This window comes from Leucoraja erinacea, chromosome 23 (assembly GCF_028641065.1).
Source record: "Leucoraja erinacea ecotype New England chromosome 23, Leri_hhj_1, whole genome shotgun sequence".
In the NCBI taxonomy this organism is placed as follows: domain Eukaryota; kingdom Metazoa; phylum Chordata; class Chondrichthyes; order Rajiformes; family Rajidae; genus Leucoraja; species Leucoraja erinaceus.
Window position 1 is genome coordinate 973,595 of NC_073399.1, and position 21,790 is coordinate 995,384.

General features: G+C 43.8%; 2 protein-coding genes across 4 annotated transcripts in view; both read left to right on the forward strand.

Moving 5' to 3' along the window:
- Positions 1 to 5,579: 5,579 nt before the first annotated feature.
- On the forward strand, positions 5,580 to 7,237 carry LOC129708094 (RING finger protein 222-like). Its single transcript, XM_055653653.1, is given in 2 exon segments — positions 5,580 to 6,423; positions 6,425 to 7,237. Coding segments are annotated over 2 exon segments (582 nt in total). The 5' UTR covers positions 5,580 to 6,237; the 3' UTR covers positions 6,821 to 7,237.
- A 10,268-nt stretch (positions 7,238 to 17,505) lies between these two features.
- Positions 17,506 to 21,790, forward strand: part of LOC129708093 (testis-expressed protein 47-like) — a 28,379-nt gene continuing 24,094 nt past the window's right edge. Inside the window, exons 1-2 of one of the 3 annotated variants that reach the window (XM_055653651.1) lie at positions 17,506 to 17,661; positions 19,382 to 19,454. In XM_055653651.1, the coding sequence (XP_055509626.1) occupies positions 17,527 to 17,661; positions 19,382 to 19,454 (208 nt within the window). In that variant the 5' untranslated portion in view covers positions 17,506 to 17,526. Of the gene's footprint in view, positions 17,662 to 18,924; positions 19,240 to 19,381; positions 19,455 to 21,790 lie in introns of those variants that run through there. The other 2 variants (XM_055653650.1, XM_055653652.1) reach the window with 2 other exon arrangements.

A 21,790-nucleotide genomic window follows, 5' to 3' on the forward strand; every position in this document is an offset into this window, starting at 1 on the left:
ACTCTTCAACAAAACACAATCAAATGTATTTGTCATGCACAGTGGCGCAATCAATCCTCGCCTATCCAAATGCTGAGAGCCACCCAGAATCCCCCCCCCCCTGTAGCTTACACATGACATCAGGCCTGTAGTTCCCCAGCTTGTCCCTGCAGCCCTTCTTAAACCAAGGTACAACATTAGCCACCCTCCAGTCTTCTGTACCTCTCGTGTGGCTCAACATGATACAGATGATACAGATACGGGCGGCGCTGGATTTGGAGCCTGGGATCGTGTTCACTGGGGTCGGAGCTCCAACCGGCGCGGCCTGAGGACTACGAGTGTCCCGGTCTCTGGTCTCCGGGGAGGAGGCAGTCGCTCCAGACTTTCCAAGCCGCTCAGGAATGTTTCACCCGACGCCGGAGGTCCATCTTCACGGCAAGAGGGCCCTGAAAATTATCGGACTGGCTGCACGGCCACAAATGGGCCCCGACCTCGGGTGTTTCACAGAGGAAGAGGACTTAACTTTCTGGTGCCTTTCCCCACAGTGGAAATATCTGATTTTGTGGGGGGACGTTTGTGTTGAACTCCATAATGTGTTGTGTCCATTGCTGTGAGGGGACGTTTGTGTTGAACTCTATAATGTGTTGTGTCCATTGCTGTGAGAAAAGCAAAAATAAATCTCCACGACAAGCTTTAAAACTGACTAAAAATTAAAAAAAGATAGAAAAACAGACAGACTGTAGGCAGAGGCTGCCACCAATGCGCCGCCCCCTAGTGGACCTTCCAACATGGCAACTTTGCATCAATCAATTTATTTTCAGCAGATAGGAGCAGCACAGTGGCGTGTATGATAGAGCTGCTGCCTCACCGATGTCTCACAGAGACCCAGGTTCGATCCTGACCTCAGGTGCTGTCTGTGTGGTGTTTGTATGTAATCCCTGTGACCACATGGGTTTCCTCCAGGTGCTCTGGCTTCCTCCCAAAGACATGTGGGATTGTAGGTCAATTGGCCTCTGTAAAATTGTACCTGTGTGCAGGGAGTGGTTGCAGAAGTGGGATATCATTGAGTCGGTGTGAATGGGTGATTGATGTCTGAAGAAAGGATCCAACCCGAAGCTTCACCTGTATCTGTTCTCCACAGATGCTGCCTGACCCGCTGAGTTACTCCAGCATTTTGTGTCTATCTTTGATTGATGGCCAATGTGGGGACTGATCTAAAGGGCCTGTTTCCACACAGTATCTTTGAAACCATTCAATCAATCAATAGCAAAAATGTATTTTTCATGATGAAGCCTTCTGTCAACTTAGACAGCAACGTTTTGTTGCATTTTCCATAATGAAAGCAGAATAATCAGCAGACTAGGTAGGTCTGAGCAAAGGGACACAGCATGAACATTTCAGGGGAAAACCTGTTTGTCAGAACTGGAAACATGAGACAAAAAATGTGAAGTTTCAAGCTACAGAGAAGGTAAGAGGAGGGATAGAAGCAACAAAGGGAACATCTGTAATAGTTTAAGGATAGGGTTGCTGTGCTAGATGGCTTGGACACGGTAGACTGGGCGATGGTCAACAACTAGGCAACGGATCTGACAAAATACACCCCAATTCTTACCGGCTTCAAAAGAAAATATATGCAGGAGTGTGCTCCCACCAAGACTATCCAAGTGTTCCCTAACCAGAAGCTTTGGATGAACCAGGAGATCTGTATTCTACTGAGGACCAGTTCAGTGGTGTTCAAATCGGGCGATCCAGAATCGTACAAGAAGTCCAGCTACAACCTCCAGAAGGCCATTGTGAATGCAAACAGACACTTCTAGATATCTAAACTGGAGGATCAGGTGGATGTGTGGGAAGGAGCTACAGATGCACCAGAAATGCACGCAAAATGCAAGAGCAATTCAGCGGGTCAGGCAGCATCTTTGGAGAAAAGGAATAGGTGATGTTTCAGGTTGGACATCTTCTTCAGATGGATGCTTGGCCACTGTAGCAAGGAATTGCACGCCATCACCTCCAACAAGGTAAATCCAAGTAGATCAAATGCCGGTGATGCATCACTCCTGAATTTGCACAATGTTTGTTGTGCTCTAACTGTGATTACTAGCACCTCACTGTTGAATTATATAGATCTTTTTAATTTAGATTCTGCTAGAATGATTCCTGTCAAATGTTATTATCATTCATTTATTTTCATGACTGACTGCTATACCAATTTGGGTTAATTTGGAGTGATCTACAAACATTAAAATTAACTATAACATCAGAATAAATGTAAGGACCAGGAGTTTGAGTTCTGAAACTTTGGACATGCAAATTTAGCCTGAAGAAGAGTCCTGACGAGAGACTTTGTCTGTCCATATCTTCCACAGATGCTGCCTGACCTGCTGAGTTCCTCCAGGACTTGCTTTTTGCTGCAAATGTAATTACTCAGTTTCATTAAGTTCCCCACCATATGAGGGTGTTTATTTAAATTGAATTATTTATGTTTGTATCGACCAAGAATTGTTGATTACAAACTAAGTTAAATGAAAAATATAAGTCTGAGTGCCTTTAATGAAACCAGAAGGATCAGCATGGGGAATTACTACCTATTGCTGAATTACTGTCATTAAAAAGACACAAGCATGTATCAGAATGTGACTGGCGGGAAATAAGAAAGTATTTTGCAAGTTTAAAGTTTATAAAATAAAAGCTCTTTCATCCATGAAAACATAATCACAATGAATTTAAATTCTGCAGAATACACAGTAATAAATTATTTTAATACCATAGGTCATAAATGTAACATTCATATTTAAATGGCATTATAAAATCAAGTATAAAGATCACATTTATGTATAAGTTGCACAGTCTATTGAAAGGACGTCATGACTAGGAGTGGGCAATAAATGTGGACCTTGTACGCCATGTCCCAATCCTCACATTTCTCAAATGTCCGTTAGTGATAGATGGAAGCCATTTAGCCCATCAAGTCAATAATAATAATAATAATAATAATCTTATTTATATAGCACATTTTTAGTCAACTTGCATTGACCCCAAAGTGCTTCACATAATTACATTACATTTACATTCAGGTGTACATTACATTTACACACAGGCAAAGGTGGGTGAAGTGTCTTGCCCCAAGGACACAACGACAGTATGCACTCCAAGCGGGATTCGAACCGGCTACCTTCCGGTTGCCAGCCGAACACTTAGCCCATTGTGCCATCTGTCGTCCAATGCTAGCTCTCAGAACAATCCCATCAATCCCATTACTGGATCTATTTTCCTTTGCCATATTTTCACGCAGATACCCATTAACACCATCTGTTACCCTCCAAGAAAGCAATAAACTGTAGAGTTGTGGATGGAGCCGAGATCCGTCTCCCCATCATTGACTCCATCTACACTTCACGCTGCCTCTGGAAAGCAGCCAACATGATCCTATTTGTAGAGCTTACTAAATAATGCCATGAATTTAGATTCTCATTAATGTCAAAGCCCTAACTTCCAATAAAACGATGTCAAGTCAAGTCACATTTATTCCTATAACACATTTAAAAAACAACTCTCGTTGGCCAAAGTGCTTTACATTGGTGAAGGTACTAACATTAAACAGCAGTGGTTCATAGATTAAGTACATACATAAATAAATACATTTAGTCCTCCCTCAGAGGACGTCAAGAAAAGCTTGAGAGTAAAGAGAGCTTAGGCTTTTTCATTTTAAGAGGACCAACAAAATCCAGGATGGAAGAGCAAGTAGTATCGAATAAAGAAATGAGGTCATCGGTGCTGACATGGAGAGGAGATGCCTCAATAGTGCAGAAGTCCGGGGCGGCTATGAGAGCCTCACTGAGAACCTACTGGCAGTCGAAGAGTTTACGTAGCGGGAGTAGGGAGCAGGGCGAGCAGTGTTTACTGTTCTGCATGTGCAATTGACTTGGCAAATTCAGGTGTGAGACAGATCTGGGGATAAGCACAATTACGCAAATGTTGGTGAAAACCTAAAACCCGCAAAAGCTGGAAATCTGAAATAAAAACAAAAAATACAAAATTAGCTTCTTCCACGGCGACACTCGGTGCTCTGATTTGTTTCACCTCCAGTATCCCCCCCCCCCCCCCCCCCCCCGACATCAGTCTGAAGAAGGGTCCGACCCCAAACATCACCTATTCCTTCTCTCCAGAGATGCTGCTTGACCCGCGGAGTTACTCCAGCATTTTTTGTCTATATTATTTTAAATGTTGTTTAGTTTAGTATCTCCACTTGCAGCTCATTTCATGTTCCCACCCACCACTCTAATCTGAGGAAAGACATTCTTGCCATAGAGGGAGTACAGAGAAGGTTCACCAGGCTGATTCCTGGGATGTCAGGACTTTCACATGAAGAAAGACCGGATAGACTCGGTTGTACTCGCTAGAATTTAGAAGATTGAGGGGGGATCTTATAGAAACTTACAAAATTCTCAAGGGGTTGGACGGGCTAGATGCAGGAAGATCGTTCCCGATGTGGGGGAAGTCCAGGACATGGGGTCACAGTTTAAGGATAAGGTGGAAATATTTTAGGACCGAGATGAGGAAAACATTTTTCACACAGAGAGTGGTGAATCTCTGGAACTCTCTGCCACAGAAGGTAGTTGAGGCCACAGTTCATTGGCTATATTTAAGAGGGAGTTAGATGTGGCCCTTGTGGCTAAAGGGACCAGGGGGTATGGAGAGAAGGCAGGTACGGGATACTGAGTTGGATAATCAGCCATGATCATATTGAATGGCGGTGCAGGCTCGAAGGGCCGAAGGGCCGAATGGCCTACTCCTGCACCTAATTTCTATGTTTCTATGTAAGTGCCACACACTTCGTCTGAAGAAGGGTCTCGACCCGAAACGTCGCCCATCAATTCCTTCACCCGCTGAGTAACTCCAGTATTTTGTGTCTACTTTTCCAGAAGATGTATTGGCAAAGCGGTGGTTAATGGTTGCCTTTATGTAAGGCCAGACCCCAATTATCCTCTGAACTCATTAAATCCGCGTTTCATGGACCCGCTAAACGAGCGCTGGAACAAAGTGACTTGCTTTGTAACCAATGACACTTCCGTCAACATTAGAAATGCAAACAGACTGCGGAGGCTCACATTTCAGATACAAAATGAACTGGCCGGAGTTTTAAATTAGGACCTCCCTATCGCTGTTAAGGCTGCTAACATTCAGGGTTTTTAAACATCGATTGCTATCCCGGAAATGCTTAAATTCAAAATTCTACTTTCCCAATCGGAAAGGAATATGAAAAAAGCGAGTAAAACGCGTTCTGTTGGCTTCATGTGTTATAAGTGCAGCCTCGTGCATCTTTGACCTGGAGTGGTTAGCATAGCTAGCAGTAGCGATAGATGTGTTAATGTCACATGCACCCAGTTACAGTGACTTGTGCTGTACAGTGAACCGCTTTGTTCTACACACAATCCAGAAACATATATACTACACATAAACACAATCGAATCGTGACAGAGAGAGAGAGAGAGAGAGATGGTAAAATGTGACCTTATTTTCTTATTTAAATCACACACAAAGTGCTGGAGTAACTCAGCGGCTCCAATATCTGCAGTAAAATACATAAACTGCTAGCGACACAGGTGAGGCAGGGAGTAGCTATAGACCGGCAAATTAACATAGCCGAAACAGACGAAATATGTAGGCAGGAACTGCAGATGCTGGTTTAAACCAAGATCGACACAAAATGCTGGAGTAACTCAGCGGGCCAGGCAGCATCTCTGGAGAGAAGGAATAGGTGATGTTTCGGGTCGAGACCCTTCTTCAGAAGCAGCCAGTCTCCGCTTGGTGTGAATGTGTAGCGGCCGTGAATCTGCCTTTAAACGCCACCGCCGCTCGATTCTCGCTGCGTGCAGAGTTGTGAAGTGTCTCATGCTCCACAAAATACGGTACGGGGAAGATCCCTGAACGCTGCTTCAGTTGCTCGCGGTGGAGGCTGAAAAATGGGTTGGTTGCTGAACAAGTCGAACAACACTGTGGGGCTGATCACCTGCCAGCTAGGATCGGAGCCACCACCTCGCCGACCTTGTTGTGGAATGCGGATGGGAAGATACACTTATTATAAACCAGGTGTATCACCGAGGCGCTCCTGACACCACAAGCCTCAGTATCTCGGGAGGACCACACCGGTGTGTCCTGTCCGTGTTGTCTTTGCCTTGTGCCCCGGGGCCAAGAGCGGGAGCGGTGGACCAAGAGCGGGAGCGGTGAGCAGGGACAAGGCAGGCTGGAGTTGAGAAGATGTCGGAAGAGGCTGGGTCCGAATGCCCCATCTGTTACGAGAAGGTTTCTCGCCAGAACCAGTCGCTCAGGACGTTGACATGTAACCACATCTTCTGCCACGACTGTTTGGTGAAGACTGTGATCAACCAGCAAGCCCAGCCCAAGAAGGTGGTGTGCCCAGTGTGTCGACATGTCACCTTCCTCCACAGAAGGAGCTTTAGGCTGGGTAACCAGGAGCAAAGAAGACAAGCAGACTCTGGAGATCCCGCTGTCGGCCATCTCGCCCCAGTCCACAAGCCCGCCGTCCGGATCAGTCGAGGTGCTCCCTCCGCCCCGACGCTCCTTCCTCCGCCGCTGGTTCGCCTCCTGCCCGCGGACCTTCTCCTCCACGCGTCGGAACCCAGCGCTGGGGAGTAGCCAGATTTTCGTGATCAGTGGCCGGGGGAGGCCGATGAGTGAGGAGGAGTTGCGGGTCCCGGGAGATGTGGTGGTTCTGGAGCACAGACGGTGTCGACTGCGCTGGGTCTTAGTCCTTCTCTGCTTCATCATCATTGGGGCGGTGATCGCTGCCATTCTGCCCTGGATCACCTCCTTTAAATGAGTGGAGCCTGGGACTATGGTGCCAGCCAGGTACAGTACACCAGTACTTGTAAACCTTCGTCACCCACAAGAGGCAAGTTTGCAAACATATGGAGCCGTCTGCAACTGTTCCATTTCACCTCTACTTTCTATGAAAGTACTTTGACAAGATGGGTGAATACAAGGAACTGCAGCAGCTGGTTTACAACAAAAAAAGACACAAAGTGCTGGAGTAACTAGCGGGCAAGCAGTATCTCCGGAGAACATTGATAAGCGACGTTTCTGGTCGGGATCTTTCTTGAGACGTGTACAGTAACTTGGGTTAACTCTTTGGGAGACATGATTGCAGGAAATACAAATTGCACGGACAGGGATTTTTATGATCCAGTAAATGTTATTTATAAATATGTATATTAAAATTGTGAGCATTTGCTAACTCTTCAAAATGAGTAAGTAATCTCATTGCCAACTTGTTCTAACTTAAAGGAATCTCGCAAAATGTGTGCAGCTCTGATAAATAGACTAGTTGATCCGAATTGATTTAAGAATTTAATTTACACTAGTAACGTAACTAAAACTTCACTCCAAAATTCGGAGCAGTTGAATGTACTAACGTTTGCTTGCACCCGTGCAGAATGTCCACGGTATACACCGTTGTAATGTTCTTAACATTGTGGATCTGGCAATGTTAGCTTTGGCTATCTCGGGACTTCACTGCTTGTGGGCGGCAAAACTGCAGCAATAGTCCATATGCCGCATATCTCTTTGGACAAGACCAGCACGGTCTAGTTGTTCTAATCGTCACGTTGAGGAGGGTAGCTGGCATTTCTTACGCTTTCCTGGTTCTCTAAACTATCTTCGCCAAACTCCCTGAATATATAAAAGTGTGTAAAATTCTGCGAGGCATAAACAGGGTAGACATTCAGAACCTTTTCCCCAGGATGGACATTTCAAATACTAGTTTGAAGGCGTGCACTGCCAGAGTTGGTGGCTGAAGTAGATCAGATAGTGACATTTAAGAGGCTTTTATATAGGCCTATGGATCTGCGGGGAATGGAGGGATATGGATTATGTACAAGTAGTTAAGAGTTGGACATGGAATGATGTATGGCATGGACATTGTTGGCCAAAGGGCTTATTATTGTGCTGTGCTGTTCTATGCTGCATATTCTATATGTGTACAGCAACATAACTACAGCAGTTGGAAGTATGGCACTATAATGTTATTCATAATATTCAAGGATCTCTTACATTTGCATATGTTGACAAGAAAAGGTGTGAACATTTGAATATATGTTAAATAATATGCAAAAGAACAAAAAAAATTACAATGTAAACAAAACATAAGTCTGGACAAATGAGTCATGAATCTCAAAAGGCGTTCTGACCCAAAACGTCACCTATTCCCTCAACAGATGCTGCCTGACCTGCTGCGTTCCTCCAGCACTTTGTGTTTTACACAAGAATCAAGAGTGTTTAATTGTTAGTTGGACACGAAAGGCTGGAGTAATTCAGCGAGTCAGGCAACTTCTCTGGAGAGAAGGTAAAAGCGATGTTTCGGGTCTCATCCTGAAAAGTTACCTATTCTTTTTCTCCAGAGATGCTGCCTGACTCGCTGAAGTACTCCAGCATTTTGTGTCCATCTTTGGTATAAACCAGCATGTGCAGTTCCTCCCTATGTATTTACTTGTTATATGTACTGACAATGGAACGATAAAAAATGATAACATTCTTATTTGCTGCACCTTAGTAGACCTGAAAATACAATGACACACAGATAAATATATAATAATACCATTAATACCATAATACTGGGTAATCATAATAGTGCAAAAACTGAAGTAGGTAGAGCAATCAAAGACCCAATCCAAAGATCATAATTGCTGAGTGGGTCAGGCAGCATCTGGAGGTAACTGGATGAACCCTTCTTCAGAATGACAGTGTGAGTCTTTGTCACCTCTCCACCTCTCTGCCAATCACCGTTCCTCTCCTAAATCTTCCTATCACGTGCCAGCCTTAGTCTACCCCACCTCTCTTTCCATATTTCACCCCCACATTCCCACCTCTATACTCCATCACTGTAGAATGCTTCTGACCAGAAACATAATCTGTTTACTCCCCCCATGCATGCTGCCTGACCCGCTGAGTTCCTCCAACACTTGATGTGTTGCTCAGGATTCAAACCTCTGCAGATTCTTAAATCTCCAAAAACATTGTGCTGTGATGTTGTCAATTGTGGGATCTGTCAAGAGGAATATTTTGCGTGCAAGGGTGATGACTTTAATATTTGTTTAAGATTTGCATATTGGTTTGCTTCCCAAGGCACAACTTATCCATCGCTCATCTTGGGAAGATGGTGATGAACCATATTTGGATTTGCTCTAGAGGCAGAGCTCCAATAACATTGTCCAGTGACTAGACTCATGATACTGAACCAGTAACTTAAAGAAGCACAATTACTGCATCTCAACTGTGAGGATGTGAGGCCACGGGTTTGTTATGGACTTTCGAAGAATCCTTGACAATTGGCTGCAGTGAATATTTTAAATAGTATGTAATGCACCTTATTGCCAAGGCATCTTCCGTAAGGAGTAGATTCTTAAGATGGACGTTTAGCTGTGGGTCGACTTATCTTGGATATGATTGAAGACCTTGCGTTCTTTTGCAAGTGCTCTTTCCAACAGATAGATAGATAGAGGAGGTAGTTGAGACAGCGTTTAAAATAAACTTGGACAGGTACATGGATAGGAAAGGTTTAGAGGGCTATGGGCCAAATGGGACGAGCTTAGATGGGACATCATGGACAAGTTGGGCCGAAGGGCCTGTTTCCATGCTATTTGACTCAATGACTATTTCATGCTTGTCATTTGTAGATGCTGGCAAGATTCTGGAGAATCAGAGGTTAAGATAGTCTACTGTAACTATAAGAAGTTATATAACCACAGCAATGATGTGTTGGGTTCAGTCGAGTTTCTGGTTAGTGATGATTCAGGATAGAGAAGGCTGGGATTTCAGCAATGTTACATTACTGAATGACAAGTAGTAGAAGCTAGACTCTGACATGAATGTTTCTGGCTATTGATCAGCCAAGCCTAGGTGTTGTATGTGCCCTGCTGCATACAAATATGGACTGAACAGCTGCCACTTTAGTTAAAAGCTGTGCAATCATTAATGGACAACTTTTATTTTAATCCTCTGTTGGAGAGAAGTTCATTGATAAGCCAACTGAAATTTGGGTCACGCTGGTATGGGCAAGATGCCATTAAGATGGGAAGAGTGTAGAGAGGATTTACGAGTATAGAGCCATGATTTAAAGGCATGGGCTATTGGGAGAGGTTGGGAGAAGTTGCTTGAAGTGAAGGAGGTTGAGAGGTGATCTTATGGAGGTGTACAAAATCATGAGTGGAATAAATAGGGTGAATGTGTACAGAGTCCTTTACCTGGGGTAAGGGACAGATTTGAAGGTGAGAGGGGGAAGATTTAATAGGCACCTAAGGGCCAACTGTTTCACTCATAGAGTGGTGAGTATATGCAACGAGCTGCCAGAGGAAGTAGTTGAGACAGATACAATAACAGCATTTAAAACATATTTGGACAGGTGCATGGGTAGGAAAGGTTCAGAGGGATATTGGCTAAACGTGGGTAAATGGAGCCACCTTATAGTCCAGATTAAAGGAGGTGCCAGACCACCAGTTGTGGAATTGTTGGTGGACATTTACTGGATTACATACATGGAGATGCAAAATAATAATATTTTCACACAGAGGGTGGTGGGTGTATGGAACAAGCTGCCAGAGGAGGTAGTTGAGGCTGGGATTATCCCAAAGTTTAAGAAACAGTTAGACAAGTACATGGATAGGACAAGTTTGGAGGGATATGGACCGAGCGCAGGCAGGTGGGACTAGTGTAGCTGGGACATGGTTGGTGTGGGCAAGTTGGGCCGAAGGGACTGTTTCCACACTGTATCATTCTATGACTTTCAGAAAGGATTCTCCGGGTGCTCCAGTGTCTCCTCATATCTCAAAGAGATGCAGGTTTGTAGGATAATTGTTTGCGGTGTGTAGGATAGAACTCGTGTACGGGTGATCATTGGTCGGTCTAGACTCAGGTCCTGTGTCCACGTTGTATCTCTAAACTAGAAGAACTGTGGGAGTATAAAATGACAGCAAACAAACTTGCAGAAATTAGATTAATGTTTAGCAAAAGCTAAGTCATTTTAATTCAGGTCTTTTAATTTCCAATCCAACACCCAGAAGTTATTTTGGGTTTGAAATGGCAGGACTCTGACGTGTGTTGTGTAACAAAATGCCGGAGGGAACAAAGTGTGAACAAGTATGTGGCTGATTAATGAGCCAGGTTCTGCGAGCAGACTAATGGTGCATGGACTTTATCTAATAATAATTATACCATCATGTTTGAAAGAGAGAAAAGCAAAATTATTTTTGACGATTGAAATGTCTGTGAATGGAAAACATACTCTAAAAATTGTAGCCATGTCTTTTAGACGTGTAGATAGCAAACACTTGTACAGGCAAGGGGTGATAGACTTTTTTGGGTTTTTTTTTTTTTGCATTAATGGCAGTTGTTGCTAACTTGTTATTTAATTTCTAAAGTGCGTTTCATAGTCCTTTTTTTAAACAAATTATATTCAAAGGATAATGGAGAAAAGCAAACTAATGAATTAGGTCACATATTAGCTCAATGATCATTCCTGTATCTGTAATTGGGTGTAGATTTACAATATAAAGAGGTACACATCTGCTATTCACCAGATTGCCTCAAAAAGGCAGCTAATCAAATCAAACACCCACACCACCCTGGTCACACTCTCATTTTGCTGCTACAATTGGAAGGAAGTACAGGAGCCTGAGAAACCTGACCTCCGGGTTCAAGAACAGCTTCTTCTCATCAACTACCAGGCTCATCAACACTACACAACATTGATCACAACCCTCGGTCAGCTAATATGATCTGCTATTGACGTTGGACTGCATGCCTTGGTTATCTAGAGTCATAGAGTGTGGAAACTGGCCTTGGGCACAACCTACCCATTCCGACCAACATGCCCCATCTACACTATAGCCCCACCTGTCTGCATTTGGCTTGTATCCCACCACATGTGTCCTATCCATGTACCTGTCTAACTTTCTTAAACATTAGGGTTGTACCTGCCTCAACTACCTCCTCCAGCAGCTTATTCCATATACATATCACTCTCTGTGTAAAAAAGTTGCCTCTCAGGTTCCTATTAAATATTTCTCCTTTCACTTTGAGCCTAAATCACCTGGTTCTAGTCTAGCATTCATTTAATTCATTCATCATTGTTGACAACATTAGTGACACAGTGGTGCTGGTCTCCATTAGTGATTATTAATTTATTATGTTATTGATTGTTGTATATCTATCAGTTGTGTGATTACATTTGTCAGCCTGTAAAGAGTTTATGCTGGTACATATGATAATTAAACACTCTTGATTCTCATGATTGCTATAATATATATTCATAAATATTCTTGATATTGCTGAATGGCAAAACAAGATTTAAGTGGTTGCAGAACACTAATTTATCATCTTCTGATAGGAGTTAGTAATTATCAAGAGGAGTATTTGTGTTGATTTAAGCATTTGTTCAGGGAATGAGAAGGATTACACCGTTGTCAAGGGTCTTTATTTGTACCGACAACAGATTAATGACATGCTTACTGGCAGCAGCACAATGGGGCTGTAAAAACAGAGATAATATATAATAAAGAAAGCATCAATAAATGAATAACCACAATACTAATGCAGAAGAACCTATGGACCTTAGTGCAACAAAACATAGTCCATTGAGAGGTCCATATAGTACTCATAGCTAGTTGGACTCAATGAAAGTTAAAACGGAGACATGTCAAAATAAAAATGTCAGCGAAACAGACAAAGTAACTTTGCAAAAATATATAATAATCAAGCTGAGAGATGGGAGTGTTTCTAATGTGATGAATTATAACATAAGAACGTTAGAATAGAAGCAGGAATGGCTATTTGGTTCCATATGTGAGCATCACCATTTGGGAAGATCATGGTTCATCATTTATCTCTTTCTTGGAAGTGTGTGAGTCTACACACAGTCTACCAAGTCCCTTCAAGATAGAGATCAAGTGAATCAGTCATGATCTTCTGGTTGGGTCATGAGTTCCAAAGGTTTAGTCCTTCACCTGTCCAAAGCGGCTAAAATATTATTCTCTGTCCATGATCCCCAACTTCAGACTGTCTTGCCAGAGAAAACAACACCATATTTACACTGATGATCAGCCATGATCACATTGAATGGCGGTGCAGGCTCGAAGGGCCGAATGGCCTACTCCTGTACCAATTTTCTATTTTCTATGTTTCTATGTAATGTCCCTTAAGAATATTGACCCAAAGTGCAGGAGGCCCTCAATAGACTACCAACGTGTAGCTTATACCCCAATGGTATGAACACTCAACTCTCAATTTTTAGGTAACTACCCAACACATAACCCCCTCCTCCCCCGCTCACCCCCCACCCCTTTCCTCACCCCATTTTCTTTCTCTCTTCCCTGTGCACTACCTGGATGCTCTCCCTTTCCTTCCTTTCCTCTTCCCCCCATCCTCTTTCTCCTATATTCCTTCCTCTGGCTTCACAATTCACACCTTTTCTATCCTAATCTCATTACCTTACGCTTTTTGTCCTTGCATCTCTCGTCACTGTTCAACCATCTGCCAATTAAACACTTCCCTCTCCTGTATCCGCCTATAACTTGCCCCCATCTTTCTACCCCTGACCACAATCAGTTTGAAGAAAGGTCCTGACCTGAAACGTTGCCTACCCACGTTCTCCAGAGATGTTGCCTGACTTGCTGAGTTATTCCAGCACTTTGAGTCTTTCCATAAGTTCCCTGTGTCCACCCTTGAGGCCGTTGTATGTTTCCACTAGACCACCTTAATTTCTTCTAAACTAAACCATCTTTGTTTGCTTAACCTCTCTTCATGTCAAACCTGCCAATAGATTAATATTAACACGACATCTCTGGTCTAGACATTTTCTCAGACTCTGATGAAGGGTCCCGATCTAAAATGTTTTCAGTCTATTTCCTCCACATTTGCTGCCTGACCTGTTGAGCTCATCCAGCACTTTGTGCTTTGCTCAAGATTCCAGCGTCTGCAGTCCGTGTCTGTGTCTCCTTAAGATTAATATTTAACTTTTAGGAATCTGATATAACCTTTGTACTTAAATACTTCAACCATTTTGAGCATTGAAAATAGTTGAAACATACACACTAGCGTGCTAGCTATGCTTACTAGCTCGCTTCATAAGTTTATAACTTCGTAGGATATTGGAGCAGAATTAGGCCATTCAGCCCATCAAGTTTACTTTGCCATTCAATCATGGCTGATCTATCTTTCCCTCTCAACCCCATTCTCCTGGCTTCTCCCTATAACCTTTGGCACTTTACGAATCAAGAAACAGTCAATCTCCGCCTTAAAAATATCCACTGACTTGGCCTCCACAACTGTCTGTGACAATGAATTCCACAGATTCACCACCCTCCTCATCTACTTTCTATGTCCCTTTTATTCTGAGGCCATGGCATCTCGTCCTTGGTTCTCCCACCAGTGGAAACATCCTCTCCACATCCACTCTATCCAGGCCTTTCACTATTCGGTAAGTTTCAATAAGTTCCCCCCTCATCCTTCTGAACTCCAGCGAGTACAGGCCCAGTGCCGACAAACGCTCAGCATATGTTAACCCACTAATTCCTGGGATCATTCTCATGAACCCTCCCCAACACCACCACATCCATCCTCATATAGTGCTCTTGTTCTCTTGAACAGGATAACTGAAAACTATCAGGTTTAAGCAGAATGGGAGAAGCTGGAATTGGAAGCGCTAATCCGTTCACTTTAGCAGGAAGCATTATTAGTAGAAAGCAAATAATCAATGTCTGCTATGATGTGTGTGAGGTATCTATTTTGCTGGCTATACAGATTAATTTCTCATTGAGCTTGAAACATTTGTTTACCCAGGAGACTCGAGCAAATGGGAGAATCAGGTTTTCCATCTATTTATTACTCGGATGCAATCTGGTCTTTTTCTGCAGTGAAGTGGGATCGTTTTTCAACTTCCATACAATATATTCTGCAAACAATTGTCAAGGACATGACCCGATATCTATCCATCCATTAACCGCAACAGATACAATATCAAGGCTTTCTCTCCCCCAGAGTTCCAGCAGGCTATCCCTGTACACTGAATGCTCTGCTGATAGGTCTTGATGACGAAAATGCATTCCTTTTACATTTCTGAACCATCTGAAGCAATACCATGAAATCTTGCACAAGGGTGTAGTCTATACAGTTATTTTTGGCCTGGTGTCTTTCTCTGCGACCTGCAGAATTGAGGTAGGATCATTGTACTTTAATATGATCACAGCATTGTTCAATGTTTTGATAAACAGTATATATTTACCAAATTATTGGTTAGATTTCATACAATGGATGGGATATACACCTTCAGCACCATACACATGGTTGATGTAATAGAAGCAATGCCAATTTGCTGAGTGCTGCAATTTTCCCACTTGGTTCAATGCTACTTTATTGTCAGATGGTCACTGCACAGGAACATTGCATCGTTCAGACGTGCACGACTCACTATGTTTTTACACCATTTACAAAAAGTCCAAAGTCTGGATTATGTGCTCAATGTATTGGAGAGGTTCCTGATCCAGGTAAGCGGCAGTCTGCTGCAGGACCTCCTCCGTTGCCCTTGGCCCGTGAACCGATGTCTCTCTCCTCACCCAACAGTCTTTATGTCCCTGGGAAGCCTCCTGCAGCTGCCCTTTAAGGCGTTGGAGGCAATATCCCGGTCCCACTCACTTGTAACAAGGTAACATAGCAGCTCAGCATCAAACAGACAGCTTTGAAATTAGATAGCAATTGAATGCGTAGGAAGGAACTGCAGATGCTGGTTTAAATCGTAGGTAGACCCAAAATGCTGGAGTTACTCAGCGGGACAGGCAGCATCTCTGGAGAGAAGGAATGGGTGACATTTTGGGTTGAGACACTTCTTCAGACTCTGTCTGACCAGTCTGAAGAAGGGTCTCGACCCGAAACATCACCCATTCCTTCTCTCCAGAGATGCTGCCTGACCCACCAACTTCTCTGGAATGGTGAATCTCTGGAATTCTCTGCCGCAGAAGGTAGTTGAGGCCAGTTCATTGGCTATATTTAAGAGGGAGTTAGATGTGGCCCTTGTGGCTAAAGGGATAAGGGGGTATGGAGAGAAGGCAGGAACAGGATACTGAGTTGGATGATCAGCCATGATCATATTGAATGGCGGTGCAGGCACGAAGGGCCGAATGGCCTACTCCTGCACCTATTTGCTATGTTTCTATGTTTCTATGTTTCTCATTGTAGAAATTTATTTTCATCTCTTTCTTGAATGGCTGAGTCCCTTATTTTGAGGCTGGGACCCTGGGTTATCTATTTATATTTTTTAGATTCCATAATGTCATAGAAAAAGATGATCACATTGGCCCATCAAGTCAATGGTCAACTTTATTCCCTTGTTGATTGTCCACGTAGCCTCTCCCCATTAACACTCCCAGATTCTACCATTCACCTGGACACGAGGTGCAAATTGCAATAACCAGATAGCTGACCAAGCGGGAGACACAGTAGTACAGTGGTAGAGTTGCTGCCTTACAGCACCAGGGCTGTGCACACCATACGCAAGAAGAAGAAGCACCAGGTACCCGGGTTCGATTCTGACTACGGGCGTTGAAGTTTGTTCCTTCTCCCCGTAACCGCGTGAGTTTTCTCCAGGTGTTCAGGTTTCATCCCAAATCCCAAAGGCGTACAGGCTTTTGAAGTCAATGTATGATAGAGATTTAGAAAAGTGAAGGGATGATGGTGAATCAGATGGCAATTTGTAGAATGAAGCATCGAGTCATAGAGTGATACAGTGTGGAAACGGGCCCTTTGGCCCAACATGTCCCAGAGCAGAGCAAATATCGTAGGTTTGGGACATACAAAACTGTAGAGGCTGGAATCTTGAGCAAACAAAACCTAAAGTGCTGAGAGAACTGATCTGGTCAGGCAGCATCTGGAGAGGTGGGACCCTACTGGGTTGAATGATGTCTGAACTGTCAGAACTGAAGGAAGTGGTGGTTTTGTCTTCAGATGGGTAGGAAACAGGAAAGTGGCACAAAACCCTCATATGTTGTGCAAACATTTAAATTACATTTGGAGAGGTACGTGGATTGGGAAGATTTAAAGGGTTATGGGCGAAAAGACACTAGGAAATGTTTCGAGGGATGTCAGCCAGGTTTGGGCAAATGGGACTTAGCTTGCACTAGTTAGCATGGACAGGGTGGGTGGAAGAGTTTGTTTCCTGTTGTATGTCTTTATGAAATGGGAATAACCCAATAGTCGGCATGGACAGGGTGGGTGGAAGAGTTTGTTTATGTGCTCCATGACTCCAGGACTCCAGACATGAGTGGGACTAACATAGATGGGTCATCTTGGCCGGCATGGGCTAGGTGGGTCGAACGGCCTGTTTCCGTGCTGTATGACCTCACGACTATGCCACACTCACGTCCCTGAAGCCCAGGTGCTACCACTTTACATGCGCCAATACAAAAGTGATTTGGATACTCGAACTGACTCACTCCACCGGGTTTTGCAAACTGGCTTGTTGTCTGCACAGTTGCCAGGCAGCGAATGCAAACATTGCCAATGGCGTCGAGGGCTAAGCGACGGAGACCAAGTGTCCGGTTTACAATCGGGGATTACACGTATGAAAACCGGTTGTCCATGTTAATGCATCTGCTGGCCAAGCAACGGGAAGAGAGGAAGGTTTGTAGGCGCCGTTTGTCTTCCACGCTCATCGTCAAATCAATAAAAATGCTTGCGCTTATTTCCACTACATTCATATTTTGTGCTTTTGTTTTTGCTGCTTGTTAGGTCCCTGCACTAAATGATTTTCACCGTGATTGCAAAATTCTGCATTGTAATTAAACTTGCTGCATGAAGCAGTCTGCAGGAAAGCACCAGGATTCATAGTCTTCTATTACTTGGTATGTTTTTCACAACCAAACATTAACTCCGAGTAACAGAAGATATTAATCAAAGGGCGTAAATTCAGCAAAATTAAGCAAAAACGTGAATGTAGTTGAAATAACAGAATTATTTAATTCATTGATTAAATAATTTAAATTAATGAATTGTTGAATTATTTATAGACTTTAGCCTGACCCATTGATAATATTTACAAAACGCAAATGCTGCTAAACGCTCAGACTGAGACCAATGTCGTATTGTGTCAACATATCGTCAGTCATATCGCCCTGATCGATAGACACAACACGTTAGAGTAACTCAGTGGGTCAAGCAGCATCTCTGGACAAAACGAATAGTTGACGTTTCGGGTCGAGTCCAGACGGAGAGCGCTCAGCGTTTTGTGTCTATGTTCGGTCCCCTGATGCTGGACACAGTGCGTTTGGTTCCTGACCTTATCTTGGGGCGAGGGTGAAACTCCAAGTTTTAACGCTGCACTTGTAGGAGTGACCGGCCGAACCGTGACAAAACTAACACGTGGGATAGTGGTTTTACACGCGTCTCTCGCCAATCCCATAACACATAACCCAGCCATTTGTTGATGACATTGTACCTCCACGGTGCGAAATTGTGGGCAAAAGAGGCCAGCGTTGCAATGAGAACATAGCGTCCAATCCTCAGAAAGGCGACATTGCAAAGAGTGGAGATCTATAAAGATAAATTGCAATTTCAAAAGAATATATCATCCAAAAACATGCTTGTTGTTGTGAGCGGTGACAGGGCTTTGACCGTGAATGGGATGGTCACAAGCCCAGGCATGGGATTCTATGGGATGTCGCCACTGCCATTGCCACCACAGCCAAGTGCAGGGCTAATGCACAGAGGGGGGAGAATAACGCAGGTTGGTCCGTTGCCCGAGTAACCGTCTACAGCTCCAAACTATCAACAGAAAGTTAAGAATGCCAAAACATGAAACAAACACCATTGACAGGTGAATGAATGAAAGGAATGGGAGGAAGAGCCAAGCTCACGCTGCCTGGACACAGACCGCGTTTGTAAACCAAAGCGCTTTCTACAGATTGTGTTTCACAGGTCCTGGCGAGGCAGGGCGAGTTATGCTGAGGGTTCTATTAAAACAAGCAACAGGCTGCGTCCAGTCTACCCCGGGACCGGCCAACACACAGGGGGCTGGTTTGGTTTAAGTGGGTTGGTGTTAAGTCTTTCGACCAGAAAGTTATGCATCGACCGGTAAAGTCTTCGACTGGGGAAGCTGGGGGGAAAAGCCGGCGCTCCAAGAGTTTGGCAAGACACGATAGGACGAGCATGTTCCATCGACAGCTGGAGAGGAGTGTGGTTTCAAGCTCTAAGGAGGAAACGGTTGGTTTTATTGGGCAGGCGATGTGTGAATCAAAGTTCCTATATAGCTCTGCTATAAGATCTTTGGTGTGAATGACATGTTTTTACACGGGACGATTCTGTACGGCAATTGTAGTAATTTAGCATTTCTACTGCCCTTTAGAAATCACTGCTCCACAGAATAGTCCTTCTGTGTAAAATGCCTCCCGACCTGGTTGACAAAAGACACGTGGGAGGTAAGAGTCATTTAATGGGGGAAAAAAAAACCTGTATCTGAGGGTGAGGGGTGGTATTGTGACATTGAAATACAAGACAAACTTCTTAGGAGGATAAATATTTTAGCAACAGACCGGCTGAAATGTAGTTGTGAAGATTTCAGCATCAAAACGTGAAAAATATATATTGATGCAATAACGTCAAAAATAAAAGCAGAAAACGCTGGGAACTCAGATTGGCAAAAATAATCAAAAGTGACATTGGGGAAAAAACATTGTCAATACTCTGGTTAAAGTCCAGTATGTAATTTGTGTAATCTGATGAGCCTTGCCTATCTTCAAAATAAACCCGCCCAGTATGCATGGCCAAATGTAGTGATGGAGGCCAATTGAACATGGGCATTCTGCAGGGAATTGTATAAGAAAGATGTTGCAGGGCTACAGGGAGAGGCCAGTGGATCAGAGCCAGCAAGATTACTTTTACATGTAACTTTACGTGTAGAGTTCACAGATGAAATGGCCTTATTCCCTGCTGTGCCAATTAATGATGTCTGTTTCTAGAGGACTATATCCAAATGGTCAAATTAAGATGCAATCTGCAGTAAGTGTTATTCAATGCCACTTTGGAGCATGGAACTGACACAGTTTATTGTGATGATAGGAGATCTCATTACTTCTATGTTTATACCACATCATTGCAACACTATTACAAACTATAAAGAACCTAAAACATTTCTCCGAACTGCTTGCTTCGAGATTAGATTTTGCTTCACAGAAAGAGGCCATCATCGCTGGAGTTACACTTACCATATTTGGTTGTGGTTAAATTGATCAGAAGAATCCCTTGAAAAACCTTTCTATTCGTTTGTGAGCGTACAAATGGGATGGTTGACGAGGCAAACTAGTTGGGAAGGCGGTTACTTGATGAAGGGAATCTATAATGTACCTTCATATGAAGATTGCCCACCATTCTATTTCATTATTGTGAATCTCTGTATCGGGTAGAATTGTAAATGATCACTTCAGAGGAAGGATGTTGCCATTATAACTAGTTCAATATTCAATGGTGCCTTATTTGTCGCTAATGCAACTGCACAATTTTGCATATATTACACAAGCGAGCGCTGCAATTTTTGGCGCCATTATTCAAAGTTCAAAGTCCAGTCAGACCACGCGATCAATATTCTGGAGCAGTTCCCACAAACCAACGTCATTCTCCTCTCCTCAACTGGTCATCTTTGTGTCCCGTGGGGTTGCCTCCTGCAGCCTACCTGAAGGCACTGGAGGTAATACACTGGTTCACCCTCGTACTGGTCCTTGTTCCTCGCATCCAATTTCTCCAGCTACCTCCCAGCCCCACTGTCCGATCAGCCTTCGGGCAGGTTCCCGATCCCCCCCGACCGACCAGACTACAGGTGGGTGTCGAGGCCATGGCACCTTGGGAACTGTGGCTGAGAGAACCTGTCACTTGTAGTGAAGAATGGAGATCATCAGGGAGAAAAAGATAAAAGCACGTACAACATGTACAGTTGTAGCAATAGACAACAGGTGCAGAAGTAGAGGCCATTCGGCCCTTCGAGCCAGCACCGCCATTCAATGTGATCATGGCTGATCATCCCCAATCAGTACCCCATTCCTGCCTTCTCCCCATATCCCCTGACTCCGCTATCTTTAAGAGCCCTATCTAACTCTCTCTTGAAAGTATCCAGAGAACCGACCTCCATCATTTACTGAGGCAGAGAATTCCACAGACTCACCACTCTCTGTGAGAAAAAGTGTTTCCTCATCTTCGTTCTAAATGACTTACCTCTTATTCTTAAACTGTGGCCCCTGGTTCTGGACTCCCCCAATATGTTTCCTGCCTCCAGCGTGTCCAAACCCTTAACAATCTTATATGTTTCAATAAGATATCCTCTCATCCTTCTAAACTCCAGAGTGTACAAGCCCAGCCGCTCCATTCTCTCAGCATATGACAGTCCCGCCATCCCGGGAATTAACCTTGTGAACCTACGCTGCACTCCCTCAATATGGATCCAACGATCACCCATCGCTTTCACTCACATTTTTATTGGTTTGCTGAATACCCAATGTAGTAATGGGTTATAGCTCCATGTCCTTAATTCTACTGGGTGGTGCAGTGGTAGAGTTGCTGCCTTAAATGCCCGCTGTCCCACTTGGGAAACCTGAACGGAAACCTCTGGAGACTTTGCGCCCCACCCAAGGTTTCCGTGTGGTTCCCAGAGGTTTTTGTCAGTCTCCCTACCTGCTTCCACTACCTGCAACCTCCAGGAACCGCACAAATTCATTTCACTTGCACGCAATGTGACGAATAAAACCACATTGTATTGTATTGTCTC